The 15209-nt window shown below is 40.9% G+C and overlaps 1 protein-coding gene across 7 annotated transcripts in view; it reads right to left on the reverse strand.

Annotated features, from left to right (window-relative positions):
• PHF8 (PHD finger protein 8) overlaps window positions 1–15209 on the reverse strand; it is a 105304-nt gene that overhangs the window by 10576 nt on the left and 79519 nt on the right. For all 7 annotated transcript variants that reach the window (XM_074391815.1, XM_010331565.3, XM_010331571.3 and 4 more), the window contains one exon: window positions 13719–13814. In XM_074391815.1, coding sequence (XP_074247916.1) covers window positions 13719–13814 — 96 coding nt within the window. The remainder of the gene's footprint in view (window positions 1–13718; window positions 13815–15209) is intronic.

Here is a 15209-nt window from a genome sequence, read left to right on the forward strand (position 1 = left end):
CTTACTTACTTATTTAGATGGAGTCTCACTCTGTTGCCAGGCTGGAGTGCAGTGGTGCAATCTCAGCTCACTGCAACCTCGCCCTCCCGGGTTCAAGCAATTCTTCTGCCTCAGCCTACCCAGTAGCTGGGACTACAGGCACACACCGCCACACCCAGCTAATTTTTGTATTTTTAGTAGAGATGAGGTTTCACCATGTTGGTCAGGATGGTCTGGATCTCTTCACCTCGTGATCCACCCGCCTTGGCCTCCCAAAGTGCTGAGATTACAGGCATGAGCCACCGTGCCCAGCCCTATTCTATTTTTAAAGGAAAAAATCTACTGTCACAGAAAAAAGATGTGGTGGTGCTGCTGACCTAGATTTAAACTCTTTGGTTAGCTATTGCTATTATAAAGGAGAATTTCTGGATAAGCAGTATGCAGATTCTAGAACAAGCAATTCGGAAGGCTGAAATTCTTTCTTTAAAGGTAACATTTGTTTAAAACATAATTGTAAGCAAATTTACCAAAAATGTTGATACATAATTTTTTAGGCATGGATACTTGGATATCTTTTATATTGTTCTCTATATTTTTGTATGTGTGGTGGTTTTAAAACATGGCTCCAAATCCTATGATACCTTTCCTATTGACAGGTGGGGTCTGTGTCCAACTCTTGAATCTAAGCATGCTCATTTGTAACTTATAGAATATGATACAAATGATACTATGTGACTTCTGAGGCTAAGTTAGTAAAGGCAATTTCAGTTTCCACCCTGCTTGTTGGAACACTCATGCTTAGCAATGTGAACCACTATGTAAAAAGTTAAATTGCCTTGAGTCTGCTGGGCAGTGAGGAAGCTAGTCACATGGAGAGGCCACATGTTAGCCTTTTCAGTCTTTTGTGTCCTCCCAGACCAGGCACGAAACGTGTAGGTGAAAGAGACTTCAGATGACTCAAACTCTTAGCCAACAAGTCACCCCCAGCCTTCAAAGTTTTTCCAGCTGAGACCCCAGACTTCATGCAGTAGAGACAAGTTGTCGCCACTGTGCCATTTCCAAATTCCCGACCCACAGAATACATGAACATAAGAAAATGGTGGTTGTTCTAAGCTAGGGGAAAAAACCCTCCTTGATTAGACTTGGGTTTTGGAAGGGGGAAAAAAGCTATAAAAGACATTTTGTGAAAACAGGTGAGGAAATTTGGTTATGAACTTGGTATTTAAAGACCTTAGGGAATTATTACTTAATTCTGGTTAACTATTTTTTAAAAAGTTGTGTGGTTACAGTGGGGAATGACAAATGTCCTTATTTTTTCAATTTTTATTTTTTAAGATGAAGTCTCGTTCTGGTACAATCTCTGGTCACTGCAACATCTGCCTCCCGGGTTCAAGCAATTCTCCTGCCTCAGCCTCCCAAGTACCTGGGATTACAGGTGTCCACCACCACGCCTGGCTAATTTTGTATTTTTAGTAGAGACAGAGTTTCACCATGTTGGCCAGGATGGTCTCAAACTCCTGACATCAAATGATCCATCCACCTCAGTGTCCCAAAGCGCTGGGATTACAGGCGTGAACCACTGCATCTGGCTGGATGTCCTTATTCTTAGGAGATACTAAGGATAAAATATGTTATGATGACTGCACATTACTTTGAAGTGGCTCAGGGAAAACTATAGATAGCCAGACAGATATAGATAGATGAATCAAGCAACTACAGCAAAATGTTACAACTATAGAATCTGGGTATCTATACGTATTCTGGTGCTATCCCTTCTACTTTTATGTACATGTAATATGTCATATTATACTTTGGGAGGCCGAGGCAGGCAGATCACTTGAGGTCAGGTGAGACCAGGCTGGCCAACATGGTGAAACCCTGTCTCTACTAAAAATACAAAAAAATTAGCCAGATGTGATGGCACACGCCTGTAATCCCAACTCAGGAAACTGAGGCAGGAAAATCACCTGAACCCGGAAGGCGGAGGTTGCAGTGAGCTAAGATCATGCCATTGCACTCCAGCCTGAGTGACAGAGTGAGATTCCATCTCAAAAAATAAAATAAAATAAAATAGTCATATTAACAAATTTTAAATAATGAACAAGACTAAGAGATTATAATAACCAAATGCAATGTGTAATCCTTGAATGGATTCTGGTTTAAGCAAGCCAATTTCAAAAGATATTTGTGGCACAACTGGGGGAAATTTGAGTAAGTACATGGTACTAGATGATATTAAGAAATAAATGTGGCCGGGTGCAGTGGCTCACACCTGTAATCCTAGCACTTTGGGAGGCCGAGGAGGGCAGATCACAAAGTCAAGAGATGGAGACCATCCTGGCCAACATGGTGAAACCCCGTCTCTACTAAAAAATACAAAAATTAGCCGGGTGTGGTGTCACGTACCTGTAGTCCCAGCTACTCAGGAGGCTGAGCAGGAGAATTGCTTGAACCCAGGAGGCGGAGGTTGCAGTGAGCCGAGATTGCACCACTGCACTCCAGCTTGGCGCCTGGCGACAGAGTGAGACTCTGTCTCAAGCAAACTTTGCTTAGGTGTCTCATAATGGTACTGTGGTTAAGAAAGAAAGTATCATTCAATGCATATTTAACTATTTAGGATGAGATGTCATGATAGGTGACATCGGTGAAAGTGGCAGAGTAAGGACCTCCAAGAATTCATTCCCCTATAAAAAACAAGGAAAAAACTAGCAAAAACTGTCAGGATGATTTTTCTCAGAACTCTGGAAAGTAACAAAAGGTTTGCAGCAACCTGGAAACCATTTATTCAAGAAAAACAGCTGAATCTCAGTAAGAACAATGAGCTTTGTGCATTTTAACTTGCCTTAGACATATCTACCTTGCCCTAGCTTAGTGAACGCCTTGAAAAATAGCAGCCAATGTTCCCAGTAATATAGTGAGCAGAATGGAGCTAGAGCTTTCTTTCAAAGCCTAGTACTAAAACCCTCTCCGTCCCTCGGAGATGTTTATTTTTAAAAAATGTTTAAAGGCATGTGCTTAATGTCATCGCTGTTTAAGGTGATAGATAACAGTTGTGGTAAACAATAGATTAACCCAAATGATTTTTTAAAAAGCTAAGGAATGTGATGCCCATAGAGAATGTGAAAAGCCCCCACACATTTCTGCAAATTAGAGGACCACATGCATGTGTTGGGGCTTTAAGACTGGAGAAGGCCCTAAGTATGCACCTCTGTCTAACTTTGAGATGTTACACAAGGAGGATGTGAAGGCTACGGCAGAGTTGTGAAGGCTGAGTGAAGGCATGCTCCAACATGCACATAGAGAGGCCCTCAGCAAGCACCGGGAGACTCACTGGTTCCAGGTATTTCAGGAAATCTGTGTCCAATCATGAGACATCTACTAAGCTAAATGAATAGAGACATCAGTGGGCACACATAAAAGTTTACAGACTTCACAGAATTGGTTCAGAAAAGCCACTAAATAAAACCCAACTACAACAAAAAGAGTGTTCCCTGAGAAGCAGAGTGGAGAAAATCTGATTTTCAGAGTTGCCATGGCATTTAAAATGCTCAATTTTCAACAAAAAACTAAGAGACATTACAAAGAAATAAAGTAGAGCCATTCACAAGAAAAAAAGCCATCAGTGTAAACTGTCCCTGACTTCCTAGACAAAGTTGGAGTTACCAGACAAGGACTTTAAATCAGCTATTTTAAATGCTTTCGAAGGCTAAAGGAGACCATGTCTAAACAACTACAGGAAAGTATGAGAATGATGTCTCACCAGAGAATACTATGGAGACAGAAATTATAAAAAGAAACCAAATAGGTATTTTGGAGTTGAAAAGTAAAATAACTGAAATGCAAACTTCACTAGAGGGTTTTAATAGCAAATTTGAGCAGGTAGAAGAAAAAATTAATGACTCTGAAGATAAGTCAATTAAGATTATCCAGTCTGATGAGCACACAAAAAAAGAGAATGAAGAAAAGTAAACAGAGCCAAAGGGATCTGAAGGACACCTATTTGAAGAAACAGCAACTAAAAACTTTCCAAATTTGATGAAAAACAATCTATATATTCAAGAGCTGAACAAACTCTAAGCTGGACAAACATAAAAGGCTACACATCATAACCAAAACCAAAGACAACAGAATTTTGAAAGCAGCAAGACAGAAGTGACTCACAATCTAAACCGAATTCTCCGTAAGACTGATACTTTATTATCAGAAACCATAAAGGTTGAAGACATATTCTAAGTGCTAAAAAAAAAAAAAACCAAAAAATAACCACCATCAATCAAGAATTCTAGATCCAGGCTGGGCACGGCAGCTCACACCTGTAATCCTAGCACTTTGGGAGGCCAAGGTGGGTGGATCACAAGGTCAAGACTTCAAGACAAGCCTGGCCAAGATGGTGAAACCCTATCTCTACTAAAAATACAAAAATTAGCCAGGTGCAGTGGCAGGTGCCTGTAATCCCAGCTACTCAGGAGGCTGAGGCAGAGAATGGCTTGCACCAGGTTGGAAGCGGTGGAGGTTGCACTGAGCCAAGATTAAACCACTGCACTCCAGCCTGGGTGACAGAGTGAGACTCTGTCTCAAGAAAAAAGAAAAAAAAAAAAGAATTCTAGATCTAGTAAAACTATCCTTCAAATATGAAGAAATCAAGATATTCCAAGATAAACAAAAACAAATAGTTTGACACTAGTAGACCTGTCCTATAAGAAATGCTAAAGGGAAACCTTCAGGTTGAAATGAAAGGACACTAAACAATTGAACCTACATGAAGAAATAAAGAGCACTGGTAAAGGAAACTAGATAGGTATATTTAAAAGACAGTATCTGGCCGGGCGAGGGTGGCTCATGCCGGTAATCCCAGAACTTTGGGAGGCTGAGGCGGTTGGATCACGAGGGCAGGAGATTGAGACCATCCTGGCCAACATAGTGAAGCTCCATCTTTACTAAAAATACAAAAATTAGCTGGGCGTGGTGGCGCATGCCTGTAGTCCCGGCTACTCAGGAGGCCGAGGCAGAACTGCTTGAACCCAGGAGGCGGAGGTGACAGTGAGCCGAGTTCTTGCCACTGCACTCCAGCCTAGCGACAGAGCGAGGCTGCATCTCAAAAAATAAAAGACAGTATCAGCATATTTTTGTTTGTAACTTCTTCTATCTGGATTAATAGACAATTACATAAAGCAATTACCACAACCCTATGTTCATGAACACAATGTATAAAGATGTAATTTGTCACAGTAACAGCATAAAGGAGAAGAGGAATGGAGCTATATAGCAGCAAAGTTTCTGTGTAGTATTGAAATTGATAATAATGTAAATTAGAATGGTATAAATTAAGTTGTTAAACCACTAATAAAACAACTTGGCTAGGCATGGTGGCTCATGCCTGTAATCCCAGCACTTTGGGAGGCTGAGGCAGCCAGATCACCTGAGGTCAGGAGTTTGAGACCAGCTCGGCCAACATGGGGAAACCCCGACTCTACTAAAAATACAAAAATTAGCCAGGCATGGTGGCACGCGCCTATATTCCCAGCTACTTGGGAGGCTGAGGTGGGAGGATCACTTGAATCCAGGAAGTGGAGGTTGTCGTGAGCCGAGACTGCGCCACTGCACTCAGCCTGGGCAATAGGGTAAGACTCCGTCTGGGAAGAAAAAAAAACAAAACTCATATATATACAGATAAAAAAGGGAATTAAAATGGGATCCTAGGGCTGGGCACAGTGGCTCATGCCTATAATCCCAGTACTTTGGGAGGCAAAGGCAGGTGAATCACCTGAGTACAGAAGTTTGAGACCAGCCTGGCCAAAGTGGTAAAATCCTGTCTCTCCTAAAAATACAAAAATTAGCTAGGGGGTGGTGGCGGGCACCTGCAATCCCAGCTACTCAGGAGGCTGAGGCAGGAGGAGAATTGCTTGAACCCGTGAGTCAGAGGTTGCAGTGAGCTGAGATCGTGTCACTGCATTCCAGCCTGGGTGACAGAGTGACACTCTGTCTCAAAAAAAAAAAGTGGGGGAAATCCTAGAAAATAGCTATTAAGCACAAAATAAGGCAGTCATTAACGGAGGAACTGAGGAATAAAAAAGAAATAAGACACAGAGAAAACAAAGAGCAAAATGGAAGTTGTGAATCCAACTTTGGCAGCTATTAGATTAATAGACCGAACTCTCCAACTGATAGGCAGATATTGGCAGAATGGATTAAAAATGACTCTACTATATGGTATACTACAAGACACACAGTTTAGATTTGAAGACACAGAGAGGTTGAAAATAAATGGATGAAAAAAGAGGTAATAATAAAAATGGTACTCAAAAACAATGGCTATACTAACATCAGACAAAAGAGACTCTGAGACAAAAATCATTACTAAAGACAAAGAACAGCATTTTATAATGATAAAAAGGTCAATCCATCAAGAGGCGACAATAATTACAAACATATATATACCTAACAACAGAGGCTCAAAATAGATGAAGTGAAAACTGACCAAATTGATGGGAGGAAACCGATAAATTCAATAATAGCTGGACACTTCAATACCACATTTTCAATAATGAATAGAACAGTTAGAAAATCAGCAAAAAACTAGAGATGTGAGATTTTGCTTAAAGTGCCTTGAAAAAAAGAATAAAGCAAATACAGCAAAATGTTCATTATTTAATCTAGGTGACAGATATATATAGGTGTTCATAATAACCTCTTGAATTTTGTCTGAAAATTTTCATAACAAAAAAATTTTAAAAGGAAAAATATTTCCTGACTATTCTTGTGCTTGTGATTATTGTAGCATTATAGTACATTTAAATATGCAATAGGCTAATTTCACTTACTTTCTCTATCCCAATATTCTTTAAGCTAATCATACCTGTTTATTTTTAAATTACTTTTAGAATGAATTCCCCACAGAATTCCATTAGGATTTTGATTTACGATAGTGTTAAATGTATACATTAATTTGGAAGGAGACTCTTTACAACACTCAGTCCTTATAACCAGGTACATGGCAAATATCTATTTCTTCATGTTGGTTCCACACATATCTTCTTACAATTATTCTTGCATATTTTATATGTTTGTTGCTATTGTCATTAGCATTTCTTTTTCTCAGTACATTATGGTTATTACTAATATGGTACTTCTTGATTTTTGGTTATCTAGTATATATCCAATGATTACCCAATTTACTGAATTCTCTTACCAGTATGAACAGTTTTTAGTTGATTCTCTTTCATTTTCTAGTATTATATAATTATATCGTATCTTTATTTTTATTTATTTCTATTTTTTGTAGAAATGGTGGGGGGTCTTACTATGTGGCCCTGGCTGGTCTTGAACTCCTAGGCTCAAGCAGTCCTCCCACCTCAGCCTCCCAAAGTGATAGGGATTACAGGCATTAACCACCATGCTCAGCCCCATATCTGTATTTTCTATATTGATTATAAAATCATACCTTATCTTTCATTCATCAAATATTTATTAAACATCTCCTATAGGCCAGGCATGAGGGAAGGTGCTACAGATATAATAATGGCCAAAAGTAAACAGGATTCTCACCCTGATGGCTCACATCATGATTACGTCTCTTCATTTCTAACAGTTACAGTTCTCATTTCTGCTTCACTTCTAATTACACTGGCATGAACTTCTAGAACAATACTAAATAATAGCAGTGTTAGTGGGCACATTTGTCTTATTCCTGATCTTAATGGGAATACCCTTAGCAGAATGCTTCGATCATTTCTGAGTTAAGAATTCACTTTGAAAATGTGATAAAAATTACTAGCTGAAGGAATATACATACATACATACATACATACATACATACATACATGTGTTTACATGAAGTTTTAATAGAATTTTAGGAGATTCAAAGGTCCATGAACACCAACTAATGCAACCCTGGCTCTACAGTTTCATCCTATTGGGTTATTCTAAATGGTCTTCTTCATCTTAAAGAACTGTCTTTGTAGTTAACTAAAAGTCACTTTTTAAAAAGTCTGCAGTTTTTTGGCCAGGTGCGGTGGCTTACACCTTGTAATCCCAGCATTTTGGGAGGCTGAGGCAGGTGAATCACTTGAGGTCAGGAGTTCGAGACCAGCCTAGCCAACATGGTGAAACCCCCTCTCTACTAAAAATACAAAAATTAGCCAGGCATGGTGGCAGGTGCTTTTAATCCCAGCTACTTAGGAGGCTGAGGCAGGAGAATCACTTGAACCCGGGAGGTGGAGGTTGCAGTGATATACTGCGCCACTGCACTCCAGCCTGGGTAACAAGAGTGAAACTGCATCTCAAAAAAAAAAAAACCACACAGAGAAAACCACGGGTGTTATCTACTCTCTAAATAAGCAAACAAATGATCAACATTTGATATGAAATATTCATATTTTTCATGCAGAATGAGGAAGAAGTACCATAAGCAATTTTATGTGTAAAACAGGTGTGTGTGTGTGTGTGTGTGTGTGTTTGTGTGTTTGTATGAAACAAAGGATGACTAGTCCCTTACTATATAAAATGGCAACTGAAAAAGTTTAAGAATCACATGGATAAGTGGGCAAAGGATGTAAACAAAATTTACAATGGAAGAAATTTTTTTTTTTTTTTTTTTTTTTTTTTGAGACGGAGTTTTGCTCTTGTTACCCAGGCTGGAGTGCAATGGCGTGATCTCGGCTCACCGCAACTTCCACCTCCTGGGTTCAAGCAATTCTCCTGCCTCAGCCCCCTGAGTAGCTGGGATTACAGGCACGCACCACCATGCCCAGCTAATTTTTTGTATTTTTAGTAGAGACGGGGTTTCACCATGTTGACCAGGTTGGTCTCGATCTCTCGACCTTGTGATCCACCCACCTCGGCCTCCCAAAGTGCTGGGATTACAGGCTTGAGCACCGCGCCCGGCCTGGAAGAAATTCTAATGTTAATAAAACATAGAGGAAATGCTTAATCAAAAAATGTAAATTAAATCAATGAGATACTATTGTTTGCTCTTGTCTGCCTGGAGCGCAATGGCGCCATCTCGGCTCACTGCAACCTCCACCTCCTGGGTTAAACCAATTCTCCTGCCTCAGCCTCCAGAGAAGCTGGGATTACAGGTGCCTGCCACCACATCCAGCTAATTTTTTTTTTTTTTTTTTTTTTTTTTTTTTAAGAGACGGGGTTTCACTATGTTGGCCAGGCTGGTCTCAAACTCCTGACCTCAGGTGATCCACCTGCCTCAGCTTCCCAAACTGCTGGGATTACAGGCATAAGCCACCATGCCCGGCCTCTTTTCTTGTTTTTTTCTAGATGGAGTCTGGCTCTGTCTCCAAGTCTGGAGTGCAGTGGCATGATCTCAGCTCACTGCAACCTCCGCCTGCCGGGATCAAGTGATTCTCCTGCCTCAGCCTTCTGAGTAGCTGGGATTATAGGTGTACACCAGCATGCTCGGCTAATTTTTTTATTTTTAGTAAAGATGGGGTTTCACCATGTTGATCAGGCTGGTCTCGAACTCTTAACCTCGTAATCCACTGGCCTCGGCCTCCCAAAGTGTTGGGATTACAGGTATGAGCCACTGCACCCAGCCTCTAAGATGTATTCTTAAGAGAAAAGCAAAGCACATAACAATGCATAAAATATGTTTCCAATTGAGTTTTTTAAAAAAAAAAGGAGGGGAGGGGGAGAAAAACATATAAACATATACATGTATTTGCTTATATATGCATAAACTGGGAGGATAAATTTAAAAATTGATAACACTAGTTGACTCCAGGTGAGGAACTGAAAGGCTGTGAAACAGGGGTGGGAAGGAAACTTTTCACTGTATAACCTCACATACTTTGGCTCATCTAAGGTTTCATGGCGAACCATCCTAAGCAAATAAACGGAGATACAGACATTTACATATAAAGATGTTCACTCCAAATTTACTTATTGTAAAAACTTGACAAAAGCCTAAATGTTAGAAACTACATATTAGGTATATGAAACTGAAATCTTGTAGCCATTAAAAATATTATTTATAAACAATGGCATAGGAGCATGCTTATCAGTTAATGTAGAGTATTAACAATGTAGAGTATTTAAAAACCTTGATAGCAGAAAAAAACAGAAGGCTACAAAAGGGAAGAGTAGGGTCACTAATATCCATATTTTACAAAGTAGATAATCAAGGGAGATTAACGGCCTGTAATCCCAGCACTTCGGGAGGCCGAAGCAGCTGGATCACTTAAGGTCAGCAGGTTCAAGACCAGCCTGGCCAACATGACAAAACCCTGTCTCTACTAAAAATACAAAAAAAACTTAGCTAGGTGCGGTAATGTGCACCTATGATCCCAGCTACTCAGGAGGCTGAGGCATGAGAATCACTTGAATCCAGGAGGCGGAGGTTGCAGTGAGCCAAGATCGTGCCACTGAACTCCAGTCTGGGCCACAGAGTGAGAGTCTGTCTTAAAAAAAAAAAAAAAAACAGAGAAGGCCAGGCGCGGTGGCTCACGCCTATAATCCCAGCACTTTGGGAGGCCGAGGCGGGTGGATTGTGAGGTCAAGAGATCGGGACCATCTGGTCAACATGGTGAAACCCAGTCTCCACTAAAAATACAAAAATCAGCCGGGCGCAGTGGCTCAAGCCTGTAATCCCAGCACTTTGGGAGGCTGAGGAGGGTGGATCACGAGGTTGAGAGATCGAGACCATCCTGGTCAACATGGTGAAACCCCATCTCTACTAAAAATACAAAAAACTAGCTGGGCGTGGTGGCGCGTGCCTGTAATCCCAGCTACTTAGGAGGCTGAGGCAGGAGAATTGTCTGAGCCCAGGAGGCGGAGGTTGCGATGAGCCGAGATCGCGTCATTGCACTCCAGCCTGGGTAACAAGAGCGAAACTCTGTCTCAAAAAAAAAAAAAAAAAAAAAAAAAAAAATTAGCTGGGCATGGTGGCACATGCCTGTAGTCCCAGCTACTCAGGAGGCTAAGGCAGAAGAATTGCTTGAACCCAGGAGGCGGAGGTTGTGGTGAGCCAAGATTGAGCCATTGCACTCCAGCCTGGGTAACAAGAGCGAAACTCCGTCTCAAAAAAAGAAAGAAGAAAAAAAACAGAGAGAGGCTGGGCGCAGTGGCTCACACCTGTAATCCCAGCTCTCCGGGAAGCCAAGGCGGGAAGATCACGAGGTCAAGAGATCGAGACTATCCTGGCCAACATGGTGAAACACCATCTCTATTAAAAATACAAAAATTAGCTGGCCTGGTGGTGCACGCCTGTAGTCCCAGCTATTCAGAAGGCTGAGGCAGGAGAAATGCTTGAACCCAGGATGCAGAGGTTGCAGTGAGCCACTGTACTCCAGCCTGGTGCCAGGCGATGGAACAAGATTCTGTCTCAAAACAACAACCACCAAAAAAAAAAAAAAGAGAGAGAGAGAGAGAGAGAGAGAGAGAGAATGACAGAAGCTCATTAAAGGAGATACAGACTTGATAAATCAAGAAAGGGAGGCATACCTCTCTTGAGTTTTGGAGATAGCTACCAGGAAATCAAAACTATGAGGCTGTCTCTTAGAAATGGGATTGAAGGTGAGGAAAGTAGAAGCAGAAGAACATTGCTTTTCCTCCTATATTTATCTATACTTTTTGATATGTGACATACACTACTTTGATTAAACGGCCAAAAAAAGTTTTGAAGCAAGGTGCATAATTGCATACACAGTGTGATTTAACGCATAAACATTTAAAAATGTATAGGAATAAGACTATAAAGAAACATGTCAAAATGTTAATAGTGGTTGTTTCTGGGTAGCAGATTCATGGGTGGTTCCTTCTTTACAATCCCTTTTCAGTATTTTCTAAAATTTCTATTGTGCTAACCAGAAAAATTTACTTTAACAGAAGAAAATAAAGCTGGAAATGATAGAAGAAAATAAAATTTAAAAATAGGTCTTTTTTTTTTTTTTTTTTTTTTTTTTTTGAGATGGTATCTCACTCTGTTGGCCAGGCTGGAGTGCAGTGGCACGATCTCGGCTCACTACAACCTCCGCCTCCCCAGGTTCAAGCAATTCTAGTGCCTCAACCTTCCAAGTAACTGAGACTAAAGACACATGCCACCACACCCAGCTAATTTTTATATTTTTAGTAGAGACGGGGTTTTACCTTGTTGGCCAGGCTGGTCTCAAACTCCTGACCTCAAGTTACCCACTCGCCTTAGCCTCCCAAAGTGTTGGGATTAAAGGCATGAGCCACTGCATCCAGCCACATTCTTTTCCCCCCAGATGGAGTTTTGCTTTTGTTGCCCAGGCTGGAGTGCAATGGCATGATCTTGGCTCACTGCAACCTCTGCCTCCCAAGTTCCAGCAATTCTCCTGCCTCAGCCTCCCGAGTAGCTGGGATTATAGGCGCCCGCCAACATGCCCAGCTAATTTTATATTTTTAGTAGAGATGAGGTTTCACCATGTTGGTCAGGCTGGTCTTGAACTCCTGACCTCAGGTGATCTGCCCACCTCAACCTCCCAAAGTGCTGGGATTGTAGGTGTGAGCTACTGTACCCAGCCCCAAATTTTTTTTAAAAAAGGAAACATTCACTCATTAACCCACTAAGAGAACTCTTCTGAGGAATGCCCTGCTACCCCTACCACAGTCCGTCGACCTCAAGCAAACACCAAAAAGTCTAAATAAGGGAGAGTGAGAAGAACAAGCCCTTTATCTGCTGGGGAACCACAGGTACTGAAATCTAAATGACCTCTATGGCAGACTGTTGCAGTAATGGCCCTCAGTGTGCTCATGTATCCTTGGTATGCATGAGCCTTTGTGATGTGACTTTGCAGCTCTCCTCTCAAAAGGTGCACTCTATTTCTCCAACCATGGGATCGAGGGTTAGCCATGTAACTTGCTTTAGCCAGTGGGACAACAGCAAACATGACATAAGCAAAGGCCTGAAAAGTACTTGCACATTGGGGCTTGTCCTCTCTTGCTGCTAGAAACCTTTCTGCCATCTTGTGGAAAAGCTTGGTAGATGAAAGACCATGTCGAAAGAAGCTTTAGCCATCTAAGTAGGTCTGAGACACCTGAAGGAGAACTTTTGAGACCATTCAGCCCCAAGTAAGCTGGCCTAGACTAGAAGAAAAGCTCAGCCAACCTACAGAATCATGAGAAACTATTAACTTTAATTTTAAGCCACTAAGCTTTGGGTAGACTGTTAAGCAGCAAAAACTAACTGACACACCCTCAGTGTGAATACTGTCCAGCCAAGGAGATGAAGAAAATTCTTTCATTACCCTCTAAACTCCATGTTCAATTCAATGGCCATTCTTCTTTCCTCAGAGATGGCTCTCAGTATGGGTGATAATCTTGGGCCTTTTTTTTTTTTTTTTTTTTTAGTTTTTCTTGTTGTTAATCTTGGGCCTTATAGAGCTCAACAGTCAGCAGAATTTCCTTCCTTGACAACAAAACTACTAGAGCACTGGGATGATGGTATCAGAATGTTCTCAGAAGCCTCAGACTGCATGCTAAAATCTGTTCAGCGTCTTCCTTTCATCTCAAACCATGTAATATCAAAAGCAACATGCTCCATTACCTCTAATTTTACTGGACTAATTATATAAACTCTGTGTCTTATTAATCATTTTAGCTCCAGCACCTAACATAGTGCCTGGCACACAGCAGACACTCAATAAATTTTTGCTGAATGAACAACTGATTGACTGAATCAGGTCTTCTGATATTAAATATCCCCCCTACCTCAACTCTACTGTCCCCGACCACCCCTAGAGAGTTTAAGAGACAGAATACTAGATTACCTTTAGGACTCCATGGAGCATCATCTGAATTCTTCTTTTTCTTGGGTCGAGATTTCAAAGCAGGGTCATCATCATCAGACTCCAGCGAAGGATAGACTGCAGGGAGAGAGAAAAACAGGGTAAAATGAGATCCCATCCAAAGGGTGAAGACAGAATGATACCTACTCCAGCAGCTCCAACCCCTCCCCTACAAATGTACCTTTTACTTAATCCATACTCGACTCCAAGAGTCCCTGGATGTACCACATACATTTCATGCCCTGCTACTTTGCATACTTGCAGCAAATGTCCTCCTGGATTCACCTAATTCTGATTCATACACCCAATGTCCATTTAGTGAATAACTTCATGAGTTACTTTACTTACTCACTCTTCAAAATTCGGCTTTAGATTTACTTCCCATAAGAACTCTCTCCTCCCTCTCCTAAACTGATTCAGATGCTTCCTTCTCAGCAGTCCATAGTATCCTGTGCATCCCTCTATTGAAGATGTTATATAGTATATAAGAGCTGATTAGTAAATCTGTTGACTCCAATTTACCGTGAGGGCAGGAATATGTATCATTTATTTCAAATTAAGGGAGCCTACTAACACAATGAAGCATAAGTACTCACTAACTGTTTACTAAGTAAATGAAGAAATAAATGGTACATACTTAATGTACACAAAGGGAATAAAAATATCACCTGGCTGAAATGGGAACAAGATTATTAGAACTGCATGGTCTGAATGGGAAAACACACATATACAAGTATTCCACATAACACAAACACATACAAATAAATAATTTTATCACGCTCTCCTCTCAATCCACATGTGAAACACATGTGATTTAATGGGAAGATGGTCTAGAAAGGTCCTGCTGATGAGATAACACTGCTGTTGCTGCTAAACCTATAAGTGAAGCAAAGTGAAGTGAAAACTTTCTCCTAATGACCCTAATCCCACCCCTCCTAGTGACTAGCTTCTAGTTTCTCTAGAATTCTACTTCATCAGAGGAATCCAGCCTCTTACTTCTTTCAGAAAAAGCCTCATTTTTCTAGGCGTTCCTTGTTGAACAAAGAAGTAAAATTCCTGCCTCTTGACTTCTTAAAGAATTTTAAGAAAGAGGGGCCGCTGACTGTCCCTAGAAAGAAATGACTACTAATAAAAAAGTTGACTGAGGAAAGTCCTCTCTCTACTAGCCCCAGTAACTGTCAATGATATGTCATTGGGTTGAAAGGTTTTTCTACCCCAGGGAAAATGTGTGGCATGGAACAAAGACCTTGAACCTCAGGGTCAGATAATTACTTAGAAATCCTGGACTGATCCACGAGTGGCCAAGGAGAACCTCTAAGTCTTAGTATCTCACCCATAAAATTAAAATATAACTACCTATTTGCAAAGTTGTGAGGATTACAAAATATGTGCAAGGCAACTAGAAAAGGAATTCCATTTTAAGGTCCATGTCTTTTTCAAGAGGAGATAAGATATAGATAATTTAGACACTAA

This window comes from Saimiri boliviensis, chromosome X, assembly GCF_048565385.1.
Source record: "Saimiri boliviensis isolate mSaiBol1 chromosome X, mSaiBol1.pri, whole genome shotgun sequence".
Taxonomy (NCBI): domain Eukaryota; kingdom Metazoa; phylum Chordata; class Mammalia; order Primates; family Cebidae; genus Saimiri; species Saimiri boliviensis.